Raw genomic sequence first — 26354 nt, 5'->3', positions numbered from 1 at the left:
AATAGATTAACATTTATAGACAAACAAATGAGTGAGACTTAAAAAAAAATATTCCCTGTGGTTTCCAGACTCATTTACAGTGCCTTATGGGAGAACAAAGTTGTGAATAAACAGAGGCTTTATTTGACAAAGCAGCTCTCATATAAACAGAACGTATGTTCTGCATCTCCTGCAAACCAATACAAATGTCTATGTGCTTGAGTTATTGGCACCAAACTTTTATAATTGTGAGCATACACAAATGTGAGTTTAGTTTTTTTGCGATAGTTATTTCAGAATAATTTCTAAAGTCTGCAAGAGTCTATCTATACTCACTTTCAAAATAGTCTGAGCACATGTGTGGTTGTAATGTTATGTAGTAGCACCAAATGCTTATGGTCATGTTAAACCCCTATAAATACTTGGATTAACAAGCATTTCCTAAACATACTCCTTACACCCACACGCAAATACAGCGGAAGTGTGTGTGGTATGTGTGTGAATGTATGTCCAGTTGTGCTGTCTGTCATCAGGCGAATGGGTGAAACTTACAGTCGTATCCTCACAGTGCAAACACAGACGTTTGGTTTTTTCTAGTGTGAACATCTTTTGTTTTTATACTGAGCCAATATATCTATTGATCTTATAGTGATGTCACTAGAACTTCAGAACCAAGTTGATACTGGAATAAAATAAGTTTGTGAGGTATAAGCTTTGTGTCAAAATATCCTTCTTTATTATTGACTGTTTACTTGAAGCAATGCTGACTTACTGAGACATTCTTGAAGACTATGTTTTATATATGAATGTTTCAATTTTGAATAAAGTAATGTGTTTATTAGCATTTCATATGTGGTATTTATGTTAACATGGAATTGGTATCAACAACTGAAATTTTGGTATCTTGACAACTCTATACTGAGCTAATGATATTTCACCTCACACACCCCTTTTTGCATTATAATATTTTAATCAAGGTATTATTTAGCATGTTTATTAGGCCATTTTCCAATGGCTGGTCCTCAGAATTGACTAAATCTGAACACACACACACACACACACACACACACACACACACACACACACACACACACAGAAATAAACGCCCTGCCTTCATGGCATTTTCAAGCATAAATTCACAGAATGTGCATTACTCACAGTAGCTGCAATGAGAATAGTCCATCAAAAACGCCTTTGGGAAGTTCAGTGATTTTATTCCCGTATAAAACCCTGAAAGGCAAAAACACAAGGGAACATTAAATAAAAGCAAAGATTAAAGATGTTCATTACCCACCCACACACACACCCATTCATCAGAAACTGTTCCTTAAACAGAGCACAAGATGTACCAACACAAATCAACCCAGTGTAACCAGTGACGAATCATATTTAAACACAAACCAAATCATGTGGACCCAGATTCATGAGGTTAAATCATAAAAAACATGTGCACAATAATCTTCTTATGATGAATATATCAATTACAGCTCATATTCATTACTGTATCTTAATGGTCCATAACCATGCGCAAGCTGAGGTTGTTGTAAAAATGGGTGAGGAATACTGGGAAATTCAAGACTAATCTGTAAGAGCCATGCAGGGCTAAAAAATTCTTGGCATTTTTATTTCAGAATGAATAATGGCATTGTGGCTTTTGGCTATTTGCTGATACATATGTGCAGGCCCACACAGAAAGCTCTGCAGATTTGGAACGTCTGTCATTCACAAAGTTGCACAAAGTTGTGCTCTTGTATGTTTATTCATTAAATATTTTTCCTTTTTTAATAATGCTTTCAGCTACGAATCAGTGTGTAGCACACTCAATTTCTCTTGAGAAATATACCACAGATTTCATCAAAAATATATATTAAAAAAACGTCTGCAAATTCTGTCTGAGCCTGCATTTGAAGTATTTCATTACTGTGATGTCATATCAGGACTTGCATGTGTGTGTTCGCTTATGTTACACATTGGATCACTCTTCTGGCTTGAAGTTGTATTTTTTTAGGAGGACAGATTTTAAATGGCTGGCTGGTGTTCCTAAGAGGCTGGTCCAAAGGGAACGAGAGCGAGAGGGAGAACTGTTCCGCCCACTAAGTTCTGGCTCATTGGAACCCGGTCAGTAAAGTAAACCAAAGAAAATACAGAGACCAAGCAAGTAGGACATATACATCACATCCCCTAAAAAAATACATGCACATTTGCACACTGAAAATACCAGGCCAAAACAAATAACTTAATAGATTAGAGAAAGGGCTTACTTTAGTGTGTTTCATATTCTAAGGCTATATAGCCATATACAGTATAAAGCTTCTTTAAAGGTGCAGTATTTATTTTTTTGTTAATGTCATTTGTCTTGGAATTCAGTTCAACATTGTTGTTTACCCAGCACTCTCTTCTCTTGTATATTGTCTCATTATGGTGTGTGAATCTATTTAATTACATCAAAAATTCAGTTGTGATTCGCACTCAAAATTCGATATCTTTTGTTATTTTATTTAAGACATAGAGGAAAGCACAAACGTTTCAGCTCTCAGGCCTTCTTCAATGTGTCTTGGAATTGTCATACTTTTTTTTCTAAAACGAATCACATTGTAAATATTCACACAAAATCGCCATCTCGTAAATGACTTGTTTTCTCATGAGATGGGATTGAAAGTACTATTGTGTACTGTATGTAAAGAGAGAAAAATTACTGAGGTTGCCTTTAAAAGTTGTTATTTATTGAAATGACAGGTGTCCTGTACATTTGAATGGAGGTTGGGTTGACTCAGACCCTGCAGGGATTTATCTGCTCTGTCCTCTAAAAGCTTGAATGAGTCAGATCATCAATAATTGAAAGAATGATGGAAGCTTAATATAACTCTTACATTCTCTTCTCACGCACACACACGTATATAAATACATATATACTCACAGAGAATTCAAAGATCGGAGACCTTGAAAGGAGTCTGAAGCCAATTCAGTTATTTGATTATTACTCAAATCTCTGAAAAGAAGAAGAAAATTTGAGATAGATGAGGAATAAGTGTGTTCTTGTGTGATTGTGTATGTATGTGTTCTCTCACGGACACACACTCACATTCTCCGCAGCCGTTTGTAAGGTGAGAACGCTCCTGGCGGAATAATCTTGATGGAGTTCTGCTCCAGTCGACTGTGAACAGAGAGAATAAGCCAGATCAACAAATGGAAGGAACATTGCAGAGGGAATAATTCAAATCGCAAAAAGGTGAGGGTAACTGGAAAATGATGGGCACTGACAGCACTATTGAGGAGTTATTGGAAGAGTATGAGAATGATGGGTGATGTTGGGCCAGAAAACCGAAAGAAATGTGAAGATTTTGAATGCTTCATTTTTTGCAATCTTGGACAATGTTTTTTAGTTAAAATCTATTTTTATATTACAGAAATGTAATACAATAAGAGGGGAACCAAGAGAAAGAAATGAGGAAAATCAATGTGACAGGCACAAATAAGATTAATGTCCATATCTCTGGGATGACTTTAATCACAGTGTAGCATCTGTGTCTGTTTGCTGTAGTTCCAGTTTGAGGCAGTGCCCATGTCTGCTAAGAACAAATCCAAAATATCTGCTCCATGAAAATTGAATTATACACACACTGACATTTTAACATTGCCTGAAAAGTGCACTCAGTATTTATAAAGAAAACACATTTACCCTAAAAGAACAGTACTTATGAAAAACATGTTTAGGATAGGATGAAGACTCCAGTTATATCAGTCATATACAGGCTGTTGTATTTGACATAATAGCAACTTTACATCTTGCAATTACTTTATTACTTATTTCAAACACTTTCCTCACAGTCACCTGTTTTATTTTTTACTTATATGTGACCCTGGACCACAAAACCAGTCACATGGGTCAATTTTATGAAATTTGGATGTATGCATAATCTGTAAGCTGAATAAATAAGCTTTCAATTCATATATGGTTTGTTAGGATAGGGCAATATTTGGTTGAGATACAACTATTAGAAAATCTGGAATCTGAGGGTGCAAAAAAATTGAAACATTGAGAAAATCTCCTTTAAAGTTGTTCATTTATGTTCACGATTGTGCTGCATTCACTCACAAAAATAAATGTTTTATATATTTACGGTAGGAAATTTACAAAATATCTTCATGGAACATGATCTTTACTTAATATCCTAATGATTTTTGGCATAAAAGAAAAATCTATAATTTTGACCCATTCAATGTATTGTTGGCTATTGCCACAAATTTACCCGTGCGACATGTGACTGGTTTTATGGTCCAGGGTCACATATGTTATTTTTTCATTACATGGCTGATGGCTAACTATTGTACTTCTACAACTGTAAACCAAAACTGCTGCTTTTACTTGAGACCGCTTTTAACCAAAGACACATGCACACACAAATCAAAATAAAAAACTGAAAAGAAAATTTTTTAGTATTGTAAAAATTACACACTTAAGCTAATTAAGTTTTTGTTAAATGCAAAAATGTGATTAAAGATGGATATTATGTTAGTGCAATAAAATATAAATCAACATCAGCTGTAATTTTCCCACCTGCCAAGTCAAGGCTGCGATAATTAATTATAAATCATAAATACATTATTCATTCAGTACTCTAGCATTCAACATAATATAACATCTCTCCTTCTCGCTGTCTCTCTCTAGAAATCTGTTCTTCTCTTTGACAGTAAATATGTCATAAATCAGATAAGCTCTCCAAAGTTGACAGAGCATGAAAATCAGGCCCCCGCATAGGTGGACGGACATACACATACACACACATGTCATTCAACCGAAGCCAAATGAGATAATCTGACTCATCTGCCAAGACCCTGCAAGCAGCTTTCAGAGGGGATGACAGACAGAGAGAGATGGGAAGAAGGAAGATAGACAATGACCCTGGCAGTGAGAGGCACAACAGTTAAAAAAAAGATGTGGCGTCTCAATCCAGACCCCATTGGCAGAGCGTTGGCCCTCAGAAGAGATTCCATTGATAAAATAAATCCATTTCCACACTGGAATTAATGTGCATGACTTCAGCATGGCCTCCGTAGTTAAAATATTTGATACAGATACAACCCTCACTGTGTATGCGTGTGTGGAATGTGGAAGTTGCATTTGTCAAAAAGGGGGAAAATCCACCATTACACTCAACCTAAAAGAAAGGACGAAGAAGACATATAAACATAATCTGTGTGTGTGTGTGTGTGTGTGTGTGTGTGTGTGTGTGTGTGTGTGTGTGTGTGTGCGTGCGTACATGTTTTTTTCTATCCTGGTGGGGACTTAAACCCGAATGCACACAGACTCATCGGGACTTGAGTCACTGTGGGGACCTAAATTGAGGTCCCCATGGGTACACAAGCTTATAAATCATACAGAATGAGTTTTATTTTATTTTTTTAAATGCAGAAAGGTTTCTGTGATGGGTAGGTTTAGGTTTAGGGTTAGTGTAAGGGGAAAGAATATACAGTTTGTACAGTATAAAAACCATTATGCCTATGGACAGTCCCCACAAAGATAGCGAACTGTGTGTGTGTGTGTGTGTGTGTGTGTGTGTGTGTGTGTGTGTGTGTGTGTGTGTGTGCTCCTCACTCACATCTCAGTGATGGTTTCTGGCAGGTTGGTAGGTATTTCAGTCAGTCCTTTCCCCCGGCAGTCCACTATATTATTACTGCAGGTGCACAGCTCAGGACACTGCAGCACACTACAGGACGAGTGTGACTGGGGCCCTAAAACACACATACAAAGAGATGACGGGGATGTAGAGGTATGAGCTACACAAAAGAAAGGTTGAGTTTGAAGGTTGAATTCAATAAATAAAAAAATTCTCAAGCAAAAATGTTGTGTACTGCATATTGCAACCAAATGCAAATTGATGTAAAGAAGCTTTTTTGTCCATGAGATTTCAGCACAAATAACTTGCCTTCACTGAAGTCTTGAAAGCATGAGCAAAGAAAGAGAACAGCCGAAAAATGAACAGAATATGAAAGCTTTGACAAAACAAAACAGCAAATACATGTATTTATTCTCTTTATCCTCATAAGCCCTTATCTTCTATCAACAAGCCACACAAATAAAACAGCACGAACACACACAAACTCACCTGTACACGTAAACTCTTTCTTCTGAACCTCAGCAATGTTGTGGCCCCTCAGGGAGGGCGGGGCCATACACTGTGTGTAGAGGCCGAGGCGGGGCCTCTGTCTCAGCCAATCAGAGAGCCAGGCCACATGGCAATCACATAGCAGATTATTAGAGTGCAGACGACTAGAGAGATGGAGAGTGTGAGAGAAAGAGTCACTTGAGGGTCCGACGGCAGTCTAAGCTGATGTGCATGTGTGCGAGAGAGTGTGTGTTAGTGTTATCGACTTTGCATCAAACAGTTCCATGTTAATTAATTACAGTCTTGTACTTGCAAACAAAAGCGCAAACTCTGGTGTTTCTGTGCGGTCAGCACCTTTAAGAGTCCTTCCCTTCACATGATTAATGTTACAAACAAACCCAAACCATATTTAGTTGTAACTGACTTTATAAGCCTGATGTAATAAGCCAATTATCTTTTTTTAACATGCCATGATGGCAGTAGAGGATGTGTTGAGACAGAAGAGGTTGTGTTTATTTTGTCGTGGCAGAAATCATCACAGAGACATAGGACCAACTTCACACTGAACTGAGCTAGAGGATGCACTGAAATGGGTTGCTCTTGTTATATCTCTCTCCAGAATTCTTTCCTTCCCAATGGGCCTCGAAAAGGCTTTCGAATATTTTGGGTCGAGAGAGAATGATGAAAATCACTTTGTTCCACTGAAATGCAGCAGAACACTGCACTTCAACCATTTCAAGTTTCACCAGGTACAGTGCTTTAATGTTATATTAATTATCAATATGATACCTTAAATTGTGCCTGCAGAAAATATAAATAATTGAATATAATTAATATAATTAAATCAGCAAAATAAAGTTGACTACATTATTTTTAACAACTCTACTGAACAGCGGAAAAAATACAATTTGGGATTTTTTGTTTTGTTTTGTTTTTTTACACATTTAACAATAAAAAAATAAAAAAACGATTGAACCTCTATTATCTATTGACCATTTATTTTTTCTATGGAATGTGTAACTATGGTAACAGTGTTATTTTAGTATTATTTATATACTAATACAATATTAATATTTTTAATTAACTGTCATTTTTTGATTTGTAGTTTTAATTTGAATTTTTGTATTATTAATTAATTATAATTATTATTAGATTAATTTGGCTTTAAGATTGTCATTCACTGGCTTTATTTCCATCATCTATTGCTGACGTTTAGCTAACAAAGACCAGAATACTGATATAGCAATTTTAGCTCATCACGTCAATGGGATTAAATCATGATCACACACAAAGGACTCCAATCTACAAAATGTATGCTAATGAAACATACATATTAATACAGTTATTACACCTTATTACCCCATAATCACACTTATTAAGGGCCAGCATGATAAGTGCTGGATAACCAACGACAGTCTGAAGAACTGGTTTAAAGCAGTTTGCGTGTGTGTGAGTGTGTGTGTGTGTGTGTGTGTGTGTGTGTGTGTGTGTGTGTGTGTGTGTGTGTGTGTGTGTGTGTGTGTTTGTGTGTGTGTATGTGTGTGTGTGTGTGTGTGTGTGAGTGAGTGAGTGAGTGTGAGTGTGAGAGAGAGAGAGAGAGAGAGAGAGAGAGAGAGAGAGAGAGAGAGAGAGAGAGAGAGAGATACTCACAATGTTCTGAGCTTGGGCATGTGGTTAAAACTGGCCACAGACAAGCGAGAGATATTGTTGTTATTCAGTGTGCTGTAAAACAAAGACAGAGAAAGATAATAATAATATTATAGACCTATTTAGATAACAAAAATATACAAACCCAAATTACTTTTTAGCTTGTGTGGAAGCTAAATTTCCAAGCAGCTCTAAACAATGAAAGTGAATGGTGACCACAGCTGTCCCTGGTCCCCATCTACTTTCACTGTATAAAAAAGAGCATCTTCGACATTCTGCTAAATAACCCCTTTTGTGTCCCACACAAGAAAGAAATGCTTTGAATAAGAGTGATTCAGTGATAACAGAATTTTGGGTGAACTATCCTTTTAATTTTTGTCCTATTACAATAATCCATACACAAATTTATAACGTTGATTTGATTTTTCTTTGCAATATATCAGTGTGCCTCCATGCATGTGTATGGTTATAAGCATAGATTCACATCTTTCTGCTCCTTAAACCCTCATCTGTCCATTTGTCACAAAGCATCAAAATAATCCTAGTAAAATAATCTGACACAATCCCATTCATCTGTCTTGATTCCATTTTCTCTAACAGGATTATTCCACTAATCCCACTTTAAAAAGCAGATATGCGTTTTATACAATTATTCAACACCATACAGGCATAATCTGACAGCCAGACACACAGCATGCTGTCTACATACATAGAAATCCATACCAATTTAACATGAATATACACTTTTCTAATCTCAATTCCAATCTTAAAATCAAACAAAGTTTCTGGAACAGTCCCAAACCTGGTTTTGCCCAGCTTTGACCCAAGTCTAAAGAGACCTGGATATCTGAAAAGATCTCTGCTGTGGCTTTAATTCAACAGAACACAATCACACAAGTTGACATACACACACACACACACGCAGTGCACTTACAGTACTTCTAGGTCCCGCAGAGCTCTGAACGCTCCATCTTCAATGCAGGATATTTGATTGTAGTCCAGCTGCCTGAGAGAGGAAAAAGACAGAGAGAAAATGTTTGAAGTTCTTCTGTTTGGTGTTAAATGATTATCGTAATATGGTAATACACTCTCAGAAACACTGTTCCTTACTAATAAACAATATTAATCTTTCACTCTCCTGTTCCTCAATCTGTCTTTCTTTTCTCTCACTCATTTTGTTGTCACAGTCTTTCTTTCTTTCTCCCCCAATTACTGTTCTTGACTTTGCAGCCTCCTCACTCTGTCTGCTGTGTTCTCCTCCACTATTGTCTACCTGCACTGCCCACTCCTCCCATCTGTGTGTCTGTGTGTGTGTGTGTGATGGTCAGTCTGCCTGGGCATCTCATTAAAGCACACAATCATTAATTCAAAGCGCTTTCTCTCTCTCTCACTCTCTCTCTCTCTATTTCACACATAGATCCAGAAAACTCACAGGTTTTTGATCTCAGTAGCTCCTCTGAATGCTTTTCTAGGAATCCCCTGGATTTGATTTTCACTAAGGTCACTGTAAAACAGAGAAAGAGAACATTAACAATCGTTAGTAGTTATGAAGACATATGTATTCAAATGATCAAAAGCTCTATTTACACAGATTGTGTTCCCCTTTCTGGTGTACGACAAAAGCAAAGGCAGACTGTGAGACATCAACTGTCAAAATTCTGTCATAATTGACTAATAATTGTATGGTTTTCTTTCTTCCTTAGAACACAAAAGGAGAAATGCATGACATAACAATACAGTAAACGGGAACTGGAGCTTTCAATCATCTAATAACACCATTAAAATATCATAAAAATGGTCTATATGATTTGTGTGCTATACTCCAAGTCTTCTGAAGCCATATGAAATTAAAGTTGATCATCTAGATTTAACTATATATAAAATAAGACATATTCATTCAGTGGTTCTTAACCTTTTTGACACTGAGACCCCTCTGTCCAAGACAATATTCAAAGGCCTTCATATCTAAGCTAATATGTACATCATGGTACATCTGTTGTAATACAAATAAATTATAAATAAATAACTAAAATGTTGATGTCAGTTGCATGTTGTACATTGCTATCTTTAGTGTTTTTAGGATTTGAATAAAGATCAAGTTAATAACTAAATGTAAATATTTTTAAGAATTACTGCGGCCCCCTGGAAATGCCAGGCCCCCTCTGGTAGAGGCATTGAAAAGATTAAAATAATGTTTTGCTTATGAATCAGACAACGCTACGAACACATCACCGAGAGCTGAGAGAGATGTCAAGAGTTCCACTGAATATTTATTATTCGTATTGTATGGTTTCTGAAGACGTGGAATATAGCGTCCAAGTTGTATGGGTCACTTTTAGGATACTTTCATATTGTTTTTTGTTTTGTGTGTGGCTCCAATCCCCATAACTGCATGGACAATTTTAATGATATCCTCTTTTGTGTTCCACAGAGGAAAGAAAATCATACAGGTTTAGAATGATATGATGGTGAGTAAATAATGACAAAATCTTTACAAAAATCTAAGACTGACAGAAGAGGCGAAGACTTAATGATTTCATTATACAGCAAAATAAACCCTTTATGGTTACTACATATACTTTGTTAGGTTACTATTAATTTGTCTCAAACAACAGCTTTAGATAAATATGGTCAATATGAAAAAGAGGACAAAGAGAAGAGAGTAGAAAAAATTAAGGAATAATATTATTGATCACTTTCGCAAAATCCTCCAGTGTGAAACCTACACATAACTAATAGCCTTGTGCTCAAACAACACACAAAAGATTAATTGACATATGCAGGCACTGTCAGCGGGAGAAAATAAACAACAAAAGAAAAAGAAAGCAGGAAGGAAAACAAGAACAGAATGAGAACAGAGTTAAAAATGTAACTTCCGCAAGAAGAAATGCAACAAAAATACACACACACAGCAGACTCTCACGCAAACAGTTATGATGAGACTGAACAAACATTTCTAACTGAAGTCCCTGGTTCTTTAGGCATCAGAGAGCAGACATTTAAACAGCCATGGTTAAGTCTTCAGTGCTCTTTAAAAATGTCATCCTGACATGACCTGAGCGTGAACTGAATGGGAATTGTCTTTAATCAGGTTCATCTGCGTCTGTACAGGACACCGACACCGGTCTGCGTGCGCATTTATGAGATCAAACGTACGTCTGGATTACAGTACAAACATTCCAGCTGTCACCCAGATGAGAGCGAGATGAATTCAGGCACAGGCAATCAAACCATTGAAACAAAACAATTAAAAAAACTGTTCCCAGTTTAACAGGGCGACTAACATCGAAATAAAGCCCCACACACACACACACACAAAGACATGGTGGGAGGTGGGCTTGACAACTACTGAAGGCTCACACACACACACACACACACACACACACACACACACACACACACACACACACACACACACACACACACACACACACACACACACACACAACTTCAGTGGCAGCATAGAGTGGAACACCCAGGAGGGGATCGAGAGCTAAGAAAGAAACAGAGAATAAAAGAGAGAGTAAGAGGGTTGAATGATGACCTCTGAACACCTTCAGAGGAAGCGCTTCACTCGCTCTCTTCCTCTTTTCAATAATTGAACAAAAACTAACAGAAGCTTAATCCTTGCTTTATTCCTGCTCTCTGTCCTTCATTTTCTGTCACTTTCACTCTTTCTTTTCACCTGCTGAGAGACAAAAATACCTCATATAACACAATAAAATACTGAGAGAAGTTAAACTAATCTAATCAGTGATTTATTTCTCTATCTCTCTCTGTTTTCATGCACTGAGAATGAACATAATGAGTTATGAAGAGCCTACCTGCACTAATTATGACCATTCATTTCAATGAATATCAATTATCATAATAGCCGCAACCGAAACACTTGATGTTTTTTATGCGGTCACATGATCAGATGTTAAGCCCCGGTCACATGATTCAACATTCAAGGGGTCCTCAAAGGTTGACCTTTGCACCCATGCATGCGTGCGGGTTCCTGTGTGTGTGTTTCAGTAGGGGGTGACTTTAATGAAGTGTCTTCCCTCACGCAAAGCAGACCCTCAAAGACAATCCTCTCATTTATAGACGTACACCCGCACACACATACACACACACACACACAGCATGGGACCCTTACAGACTGTGAATAGCTAGTTCAGCTAGCCAGACCTGTCAGTCAAATTCCTCAGCCGTCAATCATAATGGGACACAGACACTCAGTCTCCAAAAACTAGACACTGGCCGTAATAGATCAACGTCTGTGTGTGTTTATGTGTGTGTGTGTCTGTGTGTGTGTCTGTGTGTGTGTGTGTGTGTGTGTGTGTGTGTGTGTGTGTGTGTGTGTGTGTGTGTGTGTGTGTGTGTGTGTGTGTGTGTGTGTGTGTGTGTGTGTGTCGAGGTCAGGCCAATCTGTCTGTTGAGGGCTCTATTCATCTAGATGCCTGTCATTTCCATGACTGGCACATGACAGCACCAATCACAGAGCAGCAGGATTTAAATGAAAAATGCCAGGGAGACAGACAGGTATTTATAATATCAAAAATATTCACTCAAACGCACACATTTGTCTGGATGTATCCGCAGTGATGAATTACATCTTCATCCACAAGGGGGCAGTGCAATCTTACCAGCATGGACAACCATACACAGACACAAACATCTACTACAGTGCATTAAGTGTTTTTGTTTAGGCTTGCTTATGTCCATTAACCTTGTAAAGATATTATAGATGTCAATGACTCAAGAAATATATTAATATTTAATAAAACAATAAATATTAATAAAACAAAAATAATTAAAAATGTATAAATTATAAAACATGTTTGGCTGATGAATTTTAATAATGCGATGTGACTTTCATCCTGTAGTCATAACTGACTTGAAAGGCCAGTAAGTAGACTCAGGAAATAGTAGGACAACTATGCAAAAGTTCTGTCTAACGCCAATAAGGGCCGTAGCTGGGGGATGGGCTACCGAGAATGTTGCCCCAAGCCCCGTGACGAGGGGGGCCCACTAAAGTGCACTATGCTATAGCCTTCTCATTGGAAGTGGGGGCCCACCGATTAACATTTTGTCCTGGGCCCCGAGACTTTTAGTAACCGATTGCTTGGCAAAAAGCACTCTGCTTGGTCTTTTGTTGCTGCTTTACATGGACACGTTTTGCATTTTCTTTTCTATGCACTGTGGATGAGCAAAACAACACTTTAAAAAAAAATGATGAATTTTGTTTCTATAGTTTGTGGTGAAATATACCTAGAAATTCTACAAAAATGTATCTACCTTGCGACACAGTGCTTGACAAATACAGAGAGGAAGAGAAGGAAGGAAAGAGAGGGAAGAGTGAACTGATAGGGAGGAATGAGTGGAAAGAGAGAGAGAGAAACAGATCACATCCTTGAGCCTTTGATAGCAAACGTTAAATTACCGCCAGTACGACGAACAAGAAACATTGCTATCTCCCCAAATGGCACGATAAGCACACAAACATCAGAGCTGGAAGTGTTTGGATTTGCTAGGACAGCATCAAAAACATTTATTTCAGTCAGGCGGCAAGTGTAGAGATTTTTAGTTTGAGCCAGGGTGAAACTGTCCCTGATATGAATCTCTCAATCGATTGCCAATGCGCGTCTGGCCGGTACAAGCCCAAGTTGATGAATTCTGCATTTGTACACCATTTTTCAAGTCTTTTATTTTTCTTTCTTTCACATTCTTTTTTTTTTTTTTACATTCCTTATCAGGTTCACTTTAGTTATATACACAATGACAGATTCATTGGCTGATTTTTGACCATTTTGAAATTATTGGCATTTTATTATTGGCTTCCTGTTTGGCATTTTCCTTGAATAAGTTCAGATATACCAACATCCATGCAAATAGATATTGAGCATTTTCTCTTTTTAAATGTTCGCTATAAAAAAAAAATCTATTTTGTAAATGCATGTTATAGATCTTGTTGTAAATATCCATGCATGTTTCAATTTTATGTATTTTTTTATTTTATCTCATAATGTTTCATCAAAAGGTAAAAACTGGACTTTCCAGACCTTCTCTCTAGTGACGTATGCTGGAATTTTCCAATCATTTAGTCTGCTTAAACCCAGCCACTCCAAAATCGACTGCAAGCCCACATTCATTTTGGAGCGCAACATTCACATCTCAAAATCCAATCTACAACTGATGGATAGAAAGAGGTCCCAGACCTTAAAATTTTTCTTTTTTGAAAACCCATTACACTCGCACATCAAAATATGTGAGAAAAGATCTGTTATTGCTACTTACGTTGTGACTTTCATTGTGACTTTAATATAATTTGTCACTTGTGAGTTGTTCCTCTCACTACAAGGTATTTAGTTCCACTAACACTCGAGGTACATTGATAAAAACACTGAAAACGGATTACTACTCTGAGCTTGAATGTGTGCTTCACACTTTCTCTCTCTCTTTACTTCCAGTGGTGTTGGGGAGACCACCTGTCATCCATGAAAATGTCATGCGCACACACACATTAGCAGATGTTAGAGGGATCTGTGTAGAAATGAGCGCTGATCATTTGCTTTCCCCTGAGAGGCTCATTAGTGAGGTGTTTATGAACTGGAGGCATTCAGCACTCGTCTTGTAAGCCTGGCTCTGAGGGCACAGACCGCCATCCTTTTCTTTTTCTCTCTCTCTCTCTCTCTCTCACACACACACACACACACACACACACACACACACACACACACACAGACTGATATATTGGTGAGGTGGGCACTAGTCAAAGAAATACAGATTACACTTAAAGTTTGGAACTGGAAAACCCAGATTAATATAATGGTAAAATGACAAGTCATGGAATCAGTTTCAAGAAATGTTAGGACTGTGAAATATCAGTAGGATATCTATGAGTTATTGCATATTAGATTAAAAAGATGCTTGCTTGAGCAATCTTCTAAGGTATGAAGACTAAAATACATATCAAATACATTTCTAGAGGAGCATCAAAAAAGTGACTTTCAATTCACTTGTTGCTCTGGTCATTCTGAAATGCCAAAGTCATCATCAAAATGACTGGCCACTCTAACTTACCAGAACTTTCTCACACACTTGCACCCAGACAGAAAGTATCTGCAGCTGATTGCTAAATACTGTCACAGAACAGAAGAATGCAGACAGGTAAGAGTTCAAACACAGAGTTTATTGGACAGATACACGGAACTGAACAGGAATGCAGACTGGTGGTATGATGGATGAAGAACAGATGAAGGATGACTTAGCTTGCTGTGAACGAACGTCTCTATTTGCAGATGACGGTTCGAGACGCAGACGCAGACGCAAGGCGGGTGACGGATGGCAGACGACAGAAGACAGGTAAGGTTTCCACAGAACAGGTAAGGTACAGGTAATCGGTCTTAAGGTGTTAGTATAGACGAGACCAGATAAAGGAGTGCAGGAGAAGTGATGATGATGAGGTGAAGGTTGCTGATGTAATTAGGTGATGGCTGATGGTGTGCTGGTGGGAAACATGAGGGATGCTGGGAAGTGTAGTGCGGTAGAGGTGACAGAGCTGGTGTGGTGACTGGATACGTGACAAATACACTGTCACAGCGTTCTGTCTGTATGCACTAAACCGCATGTAATATATATTACATTTATTAAAAGAGCCACAGGCTATTTCCCAGTGGCAACAACTTAATTTCCTTTACCAAAAGTGACAATTTTAGGCTCTTTAACTAATGGAATGGAAACTCTGCTTTATTCATTAAGAGTTTTTTTGTGAATTATATTGTGCAAAAATTACATTTGAATATTGGCTGGCTTGAACAGCTATTAAAGACAAGAACATTCAAAAAGCTTAATCCAAAAAGTAAAATAAACATTGAAATAATCAAGGCATGGTTTCGTGCTGCTTTATTAAATAGATAAACAGAAGAATTATATTTAATCACTGATTGTTTTTAATTACTTATTATATAATTCATTATTATTAGCATTTATGTTGTATGTTCTCATAAACTCACAAGACGTTAAAAAACAAATCTACTAACACTCTTTAAGGGAAATAAAAACATCTTTAAAATCATTACAGTATTAAAGTTGTTGAATAATCATGAAAATATTGTGCGTCCAGCACTACATTGAGTTCAGGGTCAAAAAGTCAGTCAGACTTTAGTGTGTGTGTTTATGTGAGAGAGCAGGATTTGATTGTGCCAGTGTGGGTGCACACAGACAACCACCAACTTTCCCACAACCACTTGTTTTCTCTCTGTCTGTCTCCCTGTGTGCCATTCTCTCTGACTCGTTCTCTTTCTGCCTCTGTCGGTCTATCAGTTGCTCTTTCTCTCTCTTTAAGACACACAGATCGAAACAATTGAGACAAAGAAACACTTGAAGATGAAAGACAGGAGATAGTAACTCTATTTCCCCTTTCTTCCCCTCTCTCTCGCTCTAAATCTTTTCAAGATGTTTTGAGTCTCGTAGCTATTTGCCGTCGATTCCAGCAGACAGTATATGTGTGTGTGGGTGAGTCAAACTGAAATATTCCTGTTCAAATACAGACGAGGCCTCAATGTTGTCTTTCACACACCAGCAAACTTCAGTCATGACCAATGGCTACACACACAGCTGCTTGAGTCCATCTGTCCTTTCCACACTCATTCAAACACACACACGTACACAGAGTTAAGCCCATTTCTTCAGTGGGTCACTTTAAGGATGTGTCCGTCAGAGCTGTTGATTTTGGAGCTTTAAGATTCAGTTTCTCAAACGCACACGTTGAGTAAGTATATGAGACCAACTTCAGCTTCTCGGTAATCTACAATTACAAAACACAGATTGAAAATCTCATAGAGAACAGAAAGAGAGGAGGGAGATGGTGTGGTTTTCCAGTCACACTCAATCTGCCAGTGGGAATTACATACAGCCGTCGAGGATTTCCTTCTATAATTTACTGCTTAACGATCACCGCAGTTTGTGTGTGTGTTTGCACGGGTGTGTGTGCGCCTCACATTTGTAATAGCAGGTTGCGAGTCAGCCTTACCAGAAGTTTCCCTCGGCCTAAACCACCATGAACCAATCAATAAAACTCAGCCCAGAGCAGCTGTTAAGATGTCAGCTTTACATATCTGATTACATTACATACAAAACACAGTCAACATTATCATCTCCCTCTCTCTGTGTGACCTTTCCCATAATTCCACTCTCATACGAGTTCTTCAGGAACAAATAATCATGGTTGAAGGGAGATTTTGTTTGAAGGCTAATGGAAGGTTCTGTTAACGCCTGACCAAGCCATAAAGCATCACAGAAGGGTTCTGCCGTCCCGCGCAGTATTCCTCATGTCTAAACCGCATATAGACACTTCGGGGGATCGTAAAGACACTGATTTACTGCCTCATTTGAATGTATTCAATGACTTTAGTACAGTTTGCAGTGTTTTATATTTTTGAAAAACGCTTTCTCTCATTGATGCTCATTTTTCCTGCCTGCTCTGTGGTTGAAATTCTTGTCATGGGATTTTCTTATTGCAATTTCAGATGCTTGTACACACACGCAGAAGGTTACGTATGCAAGCATGAGGGCCAAAGCAAACATACAAATAAAATGTAGAGATACAAACCGCGTCAAAATCAAAAACTCTTGCAGTAATCCTCAAACTATCTTTTGACTCAAATTCACTTTTAAGAAACATATTATAATGTAACATTAATGTAATAACATGCTAATTTAATTATTGATGCACCATAGTATTTATGCCAAAGAATACCATACTTTAAAGAACACCTTGGTACTACCATGTAAAAAATGGTATTTCAACGGTACATATCCCTAAAAAAACAGTAAATGCTGGCAGTTATCTGAAAACACTGAATATGATATTCACACATCAAGGTCAAAAACACAAACTGAACTCAAATGAATTTTTGTAAATGTATTACAATGTAATAAATAATGAACTAACATGCCAATTTGCTCTATATCATGGTCCTTAATGATTACCATATTTAGGTGGCATTATATTTATGCCAAAGAATACCATACTTTAAAGAAATACCATGGAACTATTAAAAATTTGGTATTTCTATGGTACATATGCCTAAAAAAAGGCAAATGCTGGCACTGTTATGGTTAAACAAATCTGAGCATGTACAGACAAACACTAAAGATGCAGACATTTTAAATCATAATAACAAACTCCAACAGAGAAACCTGTAGACTGTGGGATCAAATTACCATGAACTACACAAGTATGTCTGTTAGATTGTCTTTGAATGATGTTCCACTTCATAATACATACAATTTCAAAAGAGGAATGTAAATGTGCCAGTGAAAACAAATATGCATAAATACACATTCACACAAACACACTAACTCGCATAAATGGAAAATCCCCTGACTTCACAACAGTTCAATTTAAAACTATGAAAACTCACACGTAAGTGTGTTTACTTTCAGCAGTGCCACATGAATGGACACACACACACACACACAACACACATACACACACCAGTCATGGCAGGAGGTTCATTAGAGTCAATGCTATTGATGTGAATGAAGTCATTAAGAGATATATTATTCACGCCTCATTTGATTCCTATGGACCACCGTACACCCCGAAAACATGTATCCATGACAGCAAGAAAGCACAAAGACAGGAATTCAATATACACTCCAACCAAAACACACAAACATTCACAGATGCTTGCATGTGGCCTATAATGCATCTATATAAGCAAACACACACATAAATGCAAACCGTTTTTTTTCTCCATAATATGTTTATGTTCAGATATCCAGACCTTTTTTTTTTTTTTTTAAACAAACATTACAACAAAAATATGTGTTTCACATATGCATGGGCATTGGAAGTTATAAAACATCTGTTTTTTCAATACAGTGTGTGTGTGTGTGTGTGTGTGTGTGTGTGTGTGTGTGTGTGTGTGTGTGTGTGTGTGTGTGTGTGTGTGTGTGTGTGTGTGTGTGTGTGTGTGTGTGTGAGAGAGCAGTTTGATGTCATTATTCACCCGTGTGATAACAAGTGGCTCTACACCCTCAAAAATCCTTATACATCCACCCGCTCGCATACACGCGCACACACACATTTTGAATGCAATAAAATCTCACTGGATGTCTCAATATATCAATGTCATACCGGCATAATCTGCTCACTCTGAGTAATTCATCAAAGAGCAGTGTGTAAGTCCCATGATCACACACACACACACACACACACACACACACACACACACACACACACACACACACACACACACACACACAGTCCACCCGCAGGCCATACACAATGATCGTACTGTATGGTGAGGCTGCCATCACAATAGAACTGCAGAAGCCTTTGTGTATCTGTCAACCCCTGTCTGACTATCTTAATAGATCACACACTCAGAGGGTAAGAGAGAGTGAGAGAGAGAATACAGCAATATTTGTCCATCTGTCCATAGTTTCATAGTTTCTAGAATAAGGGTGGGCAAGTGAGCGCATTTGTACCCACAGAAAATCAGGGGGAAAAATATGAAGTACTAACTTGTGTAATTTATTATTGCCTGTGTAAGTCTGTTTTTAAAGTTTCCAAGGTAATTCACATACCTATTGTTTTTTATTCTCATTTTTATTAAAAATTATTTTTATATATTTACTGTATTTTTCTTCTAGCATTGTCTAATAACTATCATATATTTCTTGAATTACATTTTTTTGTACAATTTGTTTCTTACTTTGTCTTCTGTTTTTTCACCTGCAGCTGAATTGTGCATTGTGGTGAACATATTCAATCATCTTTTCTTGAAAATGGGCAAAAATAAGATTTTTTATTTTGTTAGTGAATGATACGAATGGCAATGTCAGCACTGGAATTTGAAGATTTAATGTCAACATGAAATGAAAATGCTTTGCCCGATCAATTTAGTAAATGCGTGTTGTGATGCGTGTTCCATTTTTATAAAAATATTGACCCTCCTAATGTGTAATTAAAATCAAAATTAAAATCAACACTCAATCTTCAGATGAAAACGACAGACTTCTCTGTTGGTTACATATGCCGGACTTTGTCACCTCAGGCAGATTAAACCCTGTTTCTCTGCAATTGATTGCAAGCTTGTGTTAATATCTGAGTGCAATGTCCACATCCAAATATCCAATCTACAACCGATGGATAGAAAAGTCCCGGCCCACATTTTTTTTCTTTTTCTATAGTTCTTTACACTCGGTCACTACAGATGTGTACAGATACACTACAGATGTATGTCTCAATAACGAAGAAAAAATATCTGTTGCTACTTCTATTTCACTTAATGTTATACGTTTGCTGTGGTTAATAAGTGGCGGATTTTGTTATAGAGCAGCAATGTTCTGTCCTGTGCAACTTTTATCTACTATCTTTTATCTACACTGATAAAAATGATTTTGTGGTAAAGTAAATACTACAGGAAAAAAACAATGTAATTTACATGAAAAAGTTAGTTCAGGCAAGAGTTTAAAAAAAATTAAGTAAATTCTATATTAGTACTCAATTCAAGCGTGTAGAAATGAAAGCGTAAATATCAACGTTATAAAATTAAGTAAAATTACTCAACTTTTCTGATACTGGTGTTCCCATCATGCACTGGGCCTTGAATAATTAATAAGGCTGATTTTTCACTGTTTTCAAACTGTATTTACACTGTTTCATCATTGCTTTTGTTGTTAGGATTAGTAACGTGCCATTTTGTGACATTTGGAGTTCATTTTCTACTCAATACGATCCATCAAATGTTACTGTCATTGTGTATTGCCTACCAAGTATTGAGGTCTCTGCGTTCACATGACGTTTAACATCTGATATGTAGATATGCTGTCTTACACAATATCTATTGTATTAAGGTTACTTAGGTATTTTTAAGTAAAGCATATATACTTAATTCAATATTATATTGTTTGAGTGAAATGTATTGCAAAGGAAACTTCAACTAAATAAATATTACTCAACCTTTTACTAGCCAAGTTAAAATCACTTATTTTCTTTGTTACTTTCACTTAAGTTAGTTAAGTAGAGTTTACTTAATTCCATATGTGAAATTTACTTTAAAAATATGCGTGTGAAATTTACTTGAAAAATATTTGTGCAAAAACTTGCCAAAGAAAAATTTAGTAAATTTTACTTATTGTTTTTTTCAGTGTAGGTCTACTCTTCATTCCAGTGATATTGCAAAACTGAATGCATATAAATGCTCCAGATACACATGATAGCTGCATTTTTGTTTTATTCGAATCCGCATTCAAAGGAAAAAGCATACCTCTATATCAACTACTCTTTATTGTCATAATTTCCAACTAATTTTAAAACTAAGTTACACTCCCCTTTTTTGAGTGAATTTAAAACGGCAACGGCAAAAGTTTTATTGGATACATTTTCCTTAAATTCTACACCTTCTTATATTGAGTTGTCCACTTCATACATCCGAATGCCCAAGCAAGGATGGTATTCTGTTAATACCATTGGGCTTGAGCAGACATTCAAAGTTTTTGTGTTTGGTAGTGGTTTAAGAGGTCATTCCTCTATGTCTTATATGGACTGAAAGCTGAGCATCTTAAAAACCCTTCAAAAGCTGGAAGGCAAATTGGTGCTCACTTCAGCTGCTCTTTTACTTTTCTCCACTCTCTCCATCTCCCTCTTAAAACATGGCCCTAAGTCATGCGTTTATAGAGCGAGAGAGAAAGACTTGGTGTGAGTGTGTGCGTTTGTGTGCTCGGGTCACATTGATAAAGGCTGTGTCTGTGAAAGCGTGCTAGTTTTACTGTGTCTAAAAACATATTGACCGGTGAAGCATACCATCTGCAATCACAGAAAGCCAATAATGCACTTTACACAAATACATACCGCTGTCTGTACACTTGCTCCAAAAGATTATTCATAGCTGGCGTGTTGCTCTTTTTCCAGTTCTGTCCATCAGACATAAACTTCAATAAATAGTCAGTCACCACTGTCTGTCAAACACAAATATTTGCCCAACCACACCTATATCTCCAGAGCAGCTAGACACCATAGTGGAGAGTTTTATTACACAAAATCAAAGAAAGATCAAATCCATGCATGCTTTTAGACACAACATTCAGTAAAATAGAAATGACTCATCAATAACTCCCCCTACATGTCTGCCAACTGACACGTTTACTTAGCTATCGAAATGGGGACTTTCCATTGTGTTTTATATACTGCTTGATATAAATACTAAAACCACACCTCAAGAAAACCATACTATTTTTTTTTTAAACAAATGAGGGTGTCCCCAAAAGGAGGTTTTGTTAGATTCATCTCACTTCTGGGTTCAAATTTGTCACCAAAACATATGATTTAGTAGCACACACACACACACACACACACACACACACACACACACACACACACACACACACACACACACACACACACACACACACACACACACACACACACACACATCAAACTGGCACAATTCCAGGGCCACAAATTCATGTCATTTGATAGAAGCAGCCAAATTAGACTGATTCCAATAAGTAAAGGTTGTGTAAACATGCCCTCATCCTCAAAGACTATCAACAAACTATGCAATGTAAAGGACTACATTAAAAAAGACTATATGTAGCGATGAAAATAAATGGTTTTGTTGTGCCACCCACAGTGTTTAATTGGCCATCAAGCATAAAAATGTATGACATCTGACATTTAGAAAACAAACGCATAACATTTCAAGACCAATTGTTTTGTACATTGTTGGGCAGCTCAAAAAAATCTTAATACGTAACAATGTTTCATCTTACAGGAATGTTTGCTTTTGTATATTACTTGCCCTCATGACATTCAAAAGAATTCTGTTCATCTCTGAAACACAAATGATGCTATTTTTAATGAATCCTGACAGATTTCTGTACCGCCGTTGAAAGTCCTTTCCACCAACGCTTCAAAGTTAATAATGCCATTGTAAAAAAATTCCATATGAATCGAGCAATAAACATGGATCAACACACATCCATAGAGCACATTAAATATGGTAAACAGATGCTCAACCGTTCTCAATGCGCAGGAACAAACCTCTTTGGTTCTTGTGAATTTCTTTTACGATGTCTTTATGATTTTTTGGGTGGAATTGACTTTCAACTGAGGGACACAAATCTCTCAGATTTTTATAAATATATCTTCATCTGTGTTCCAAAGACAAACGTCTTATGGGTTTGGAACAACATGAGGTTAAGTAAATGATGACAGTTTCCTATTTGTTCTTAACCCCTTAAAAACAACTGATCTACTGAATGAGAATTGCTTCTTTATTGTTTAGCACATTAGGTGTGATCTGATAAGCATTTCGTTTTGAAATCACTGACGCCTCATGCATTCATCTGACACTTACAGTGACAAATTCCTACACAGACACCGACGCGACACAAGAGAGACTTCTGAGCAGAAAGAGACGTCTAAAATTAACTGGCCCACATGAGCAGATAGACATTACCACCCAGAGTGAAACAACACACACACACTAACACAAACACAACACTGTGTACATGCATATATCAGTGGACAATTTTATGTTGTTTGCAGAGTTCAATTGTACATAAAAGTATCAGTGCACACTGTGTGTGCATTTGGGCTTGTCTTTAGACTTTTGTGAGTGTGTCTAACTACCACAGCAGTTGTCGACAGGTTTAGGTTTATTGAGAGAGAGTGTTTTTATAGGGTGTGTAAGTGTGTGTGTTTGTCTGTGTGGTGTTGATCCATGTTAAGCTCTTGCAGTCGTTATATCTGTGTGTCACATTCCCGACAGTTCCTGCATTATTTTTAGAGGCCGGGGGATTTACACAGACACACACATCCAGTAAACCTAATCTCGATGAGAAATACTGTTTTGCACTGACACAAGTTCAAATCCAGTCTCCACAAGATCAAGTTCAACTCACAGCTCATTTTAACTTTAAACAAATTAAACTGATGCAGATGTCAAATAAGGGTCTTCTACAAAACATGCTTGAAAACTTCTCTCAAACAAAGAAATTTCCATTTGCTTTGAGTTTTTTGACAAATTGTTCTTTCTTTCTTCGCATTTGTACCCTACACCTTCTGAAAAATTCCTTCGTATTTTCACGTAATCGCTCTGTGTGCACGGAAAGTGTTGATTAGAAAAGTTCAGTTGTCCAAACCGCATGCTGCTGGGGTCTTATAACTAGGCCAAACTCATTCACAACCCAAACGATTACTAGTCAGAATGAGAAACGCATCAGAAGAGGAAGAGACCTCATAGAGAAAGAGGTGATGAGGAGGAAGTTGGTTTTGTAAAGGGCACTGCAATGGCCGACGTTTTGAGGCTCTTAGGAAGGAGCTGGCAAACAGAGCGTAACGTACGTGAGAGAAATCATCAATGGAAATGAAGTACGTTTTCTGGAGAGTGGGCTTAGTGGTGGGAGAGGGGGATTATCTAAAAAAATTCCTTTCAAGAACTTAAGTTTAAAAGTACATTTTGTCTCTCCGGCAAATCTCTTTTTCTCTTTCTCTTGCTTTTCCTTCTTTTCTTTCTTACAAACACACTTCCGAATGGTGGTATTATGTTGCATGTCTTCATCATAATAGTGAACTGGAGAAGTGAGATTACAGTGACCTAACATGGGAGGAATTCCTGGGAGAGAGACTCAGAGTGAGCGAGACAAAGGGAAAAATAAAATTAACACCTGCTAGACCCACATTCCCAAGTGAAAACATTTCTATCCCAAAGGAAAACATACAGTAGAGGGAAGGAAAGCAGAGGAAAAGAAAGAGAGAGAGAGAGAAAGAGAGAGAGAGAGAGAGAGCACCAAATTCACATCCATTGAAATGATCAGGGCCAATTAGTCCACATCTGTCAGTTCAGCACTACACACACTGACAGACAGGAAGAGGTGAGCGATTGAGGTGCTGAAGTCATGACATACACACTCAGACACACACTATACACACATATATTTAAGTAGCAAAGGAAGTCAAGCTTGTTTGGGTCAGAACAGGTGGTATAAACTGTCAATGTGAGCTTGATAAGAAAGTTTCTGAGCTAGAAGAAAACTGTTGCACATGCAGTAAGTTAAAGATTCTGAGTTAACTATACTTTTAAACTACTGTAACAGTTTGCCTCCAACATTTTCATTTTCTCCTGTTGTTCCAAACCCATAAGACTTTCTTTCTTTCTTCTGTGGACAACGAAAGGAGTATTTTTTTTTTTTTTTTGTATTATATACTGGTTGCTCTTATAATGAATGGGGAGTGGAGTTTTGAAACTTCAAAATGGATGCAAAACCAGCATAAAAGTATCCTAAAAATGGTCCGTTTGACTTATTGGCTACTATTCAAATCTTCTAAAGCCATATGATATCTCTGTATTATGAAATTTCAGTGGCTGAATTTTGATTTGTTCTTCACACAAAGATATCATATGGCTTCAGAAGATTTTTAATATATGGGACAATTCATATTCCATGCACTACGGATAATTTATACTTTTATGGTACTTTCACATCCTTTTATTTGATGTTTGAAAACCAGTTCAGTACATTCTTCAAAATGTCACCTTCAAATGTCATAAAGGTTTAGATCAACATGAGGGTAAGCAAATGAATATAAATTTTCTCTCTCTCTCGCTCTCTCTCTCTCTCTCTCTCTCTCTCTCACACACACACACACACACACACACACACACACACACACACACACACACACACACACACACACACACACACACACACACACACACACACACACACACACACACACACACACACACACACACACACACAGGCTTATCTAAACTACTGATTTCTATGCCTGATATAGCACTGTAGACTTGCATAAAGACACATTCCATAAATGCATGTTCAACAACCATGTCAAGACCATCGTAGCAATTTCCACCTCACTGGAAAAAACAATACAGGTACAGCTGCGGATGACTGTGCCTTGTGTACAAGAGGGTGTGTGAGTGTGTATGGACAGTTACAACTCCAAAGACTAATGGCCCATTAATATATATATATACAGAGAGAGAGAGAGAGAGAGAGAGAGAGAGAGAGAGAGAGAGAGAGAGAGAGAGAGAGAGAAATATATAAAATAATCATTTATAATAAAATAAAATAATAATAATTTCTTTCTTAAAATAATTTCTTATTACAGTTCTTGAGACATAGTTTTATGAAACTTTTATTGTGGTTTTTGGTGGGGGGTTTTCTCCCCTTTTCTGAGCTTGACAGCCCCTGGTCACTAGTAACGGTTCAATAAGAGACATGAAGGCGAGTAAATAATCAGTTGTGAATGTTGTCCGTGCCATCTTTAATCATTAACTCCATATGGTAACAACTGATGCACAAACCAGTAAATAAAAGCAGGTATTCTCACTCATAACTATTACAGTTCAGTTTAATCAGTTCATCACCTCTTTGCAGCTGACACCTGTCCTTCTCTCAAAGATTTGCTCCTCTAAAAGTTCATTAGTTCATTTCTCTCTCCCCCCCTGCTGAGTAACGGCTTTTGGGGAGTTCACTTACTCTCTGACACACACATACATGCATGCACAAACACACTTTCATCTCCCTGTGCACACTGACCCAGCGCGGGGAGCCTCAGGCTTTTAATTGCTGCCATGGTGATTCCCTTCA

The 26354-nt window shown here is 37.4% G+C and overlaps 1 protein-coding gene across 6 annotated transcripts in view; it reads right to left on the bottom strand.

The window, feature by feature from the left end:
* slit2 (slit homolog 2) overlaps positions 1 to 26354 on the bottom strand; it is a 72469-nt gene that overhangs the window by 23468 nt on the left and 22647 nt on the right. For all 6 annotated transcript variants that reach the window (XM_082165542.1, XM_082165546.1, XM_082165547.1 and 3 more), the window contains exons 5-12: positions 9166 to 9237; positions 8668 to 8739; positions 7737 to 7808; positions 6087 to 6250; positions 5580 to 5712; positions 3062 to 3133; positions 2897 to 2968; positions 1138 to 1209 (exon numbers count right to left, since the gene is read on the bottom strand). In XM_082165542.1, coding sequence (XP_082021668.1) covers positions 1138 to 1209; positions 2897 to 2968; positions 3062 to 3133; positions 5580 to 5712; positions 6087 to 6250; positions 7737 to 7808; positions 8668 to 8739; positions 9166 to 9237 — 729 coding nt within the window. The remainder of the gene's footprint in view (positions 1 to 1137; positions 1210 to 2896; positions 2969 to 3061; positions 3134 to 5579; positions 5713 to 6086; positions 6251 to 7736; positions 7809 to 8667; positions 8740 to 9165; positions 9238 to 26354) is intronic.

The sequence above is a fragment of the Leuciscus leuciscus genome, assembly GCF_965113295.1.
Source record: "Leuciscus leuciscus genome assembly, chromosome: 3".
Lineage (NCBI taxonomy): Eukaryota > Metazoa > Chordata > Actinopteri > Cypriniformes > Leuciscidae > Leuciscus > Leuciscus leuciscus.
The sequence above is the reverse complement of the archived record's forward strand: the minus strand, read 5'-3'. Positions and strand labels throughout refer to the sequence as shown.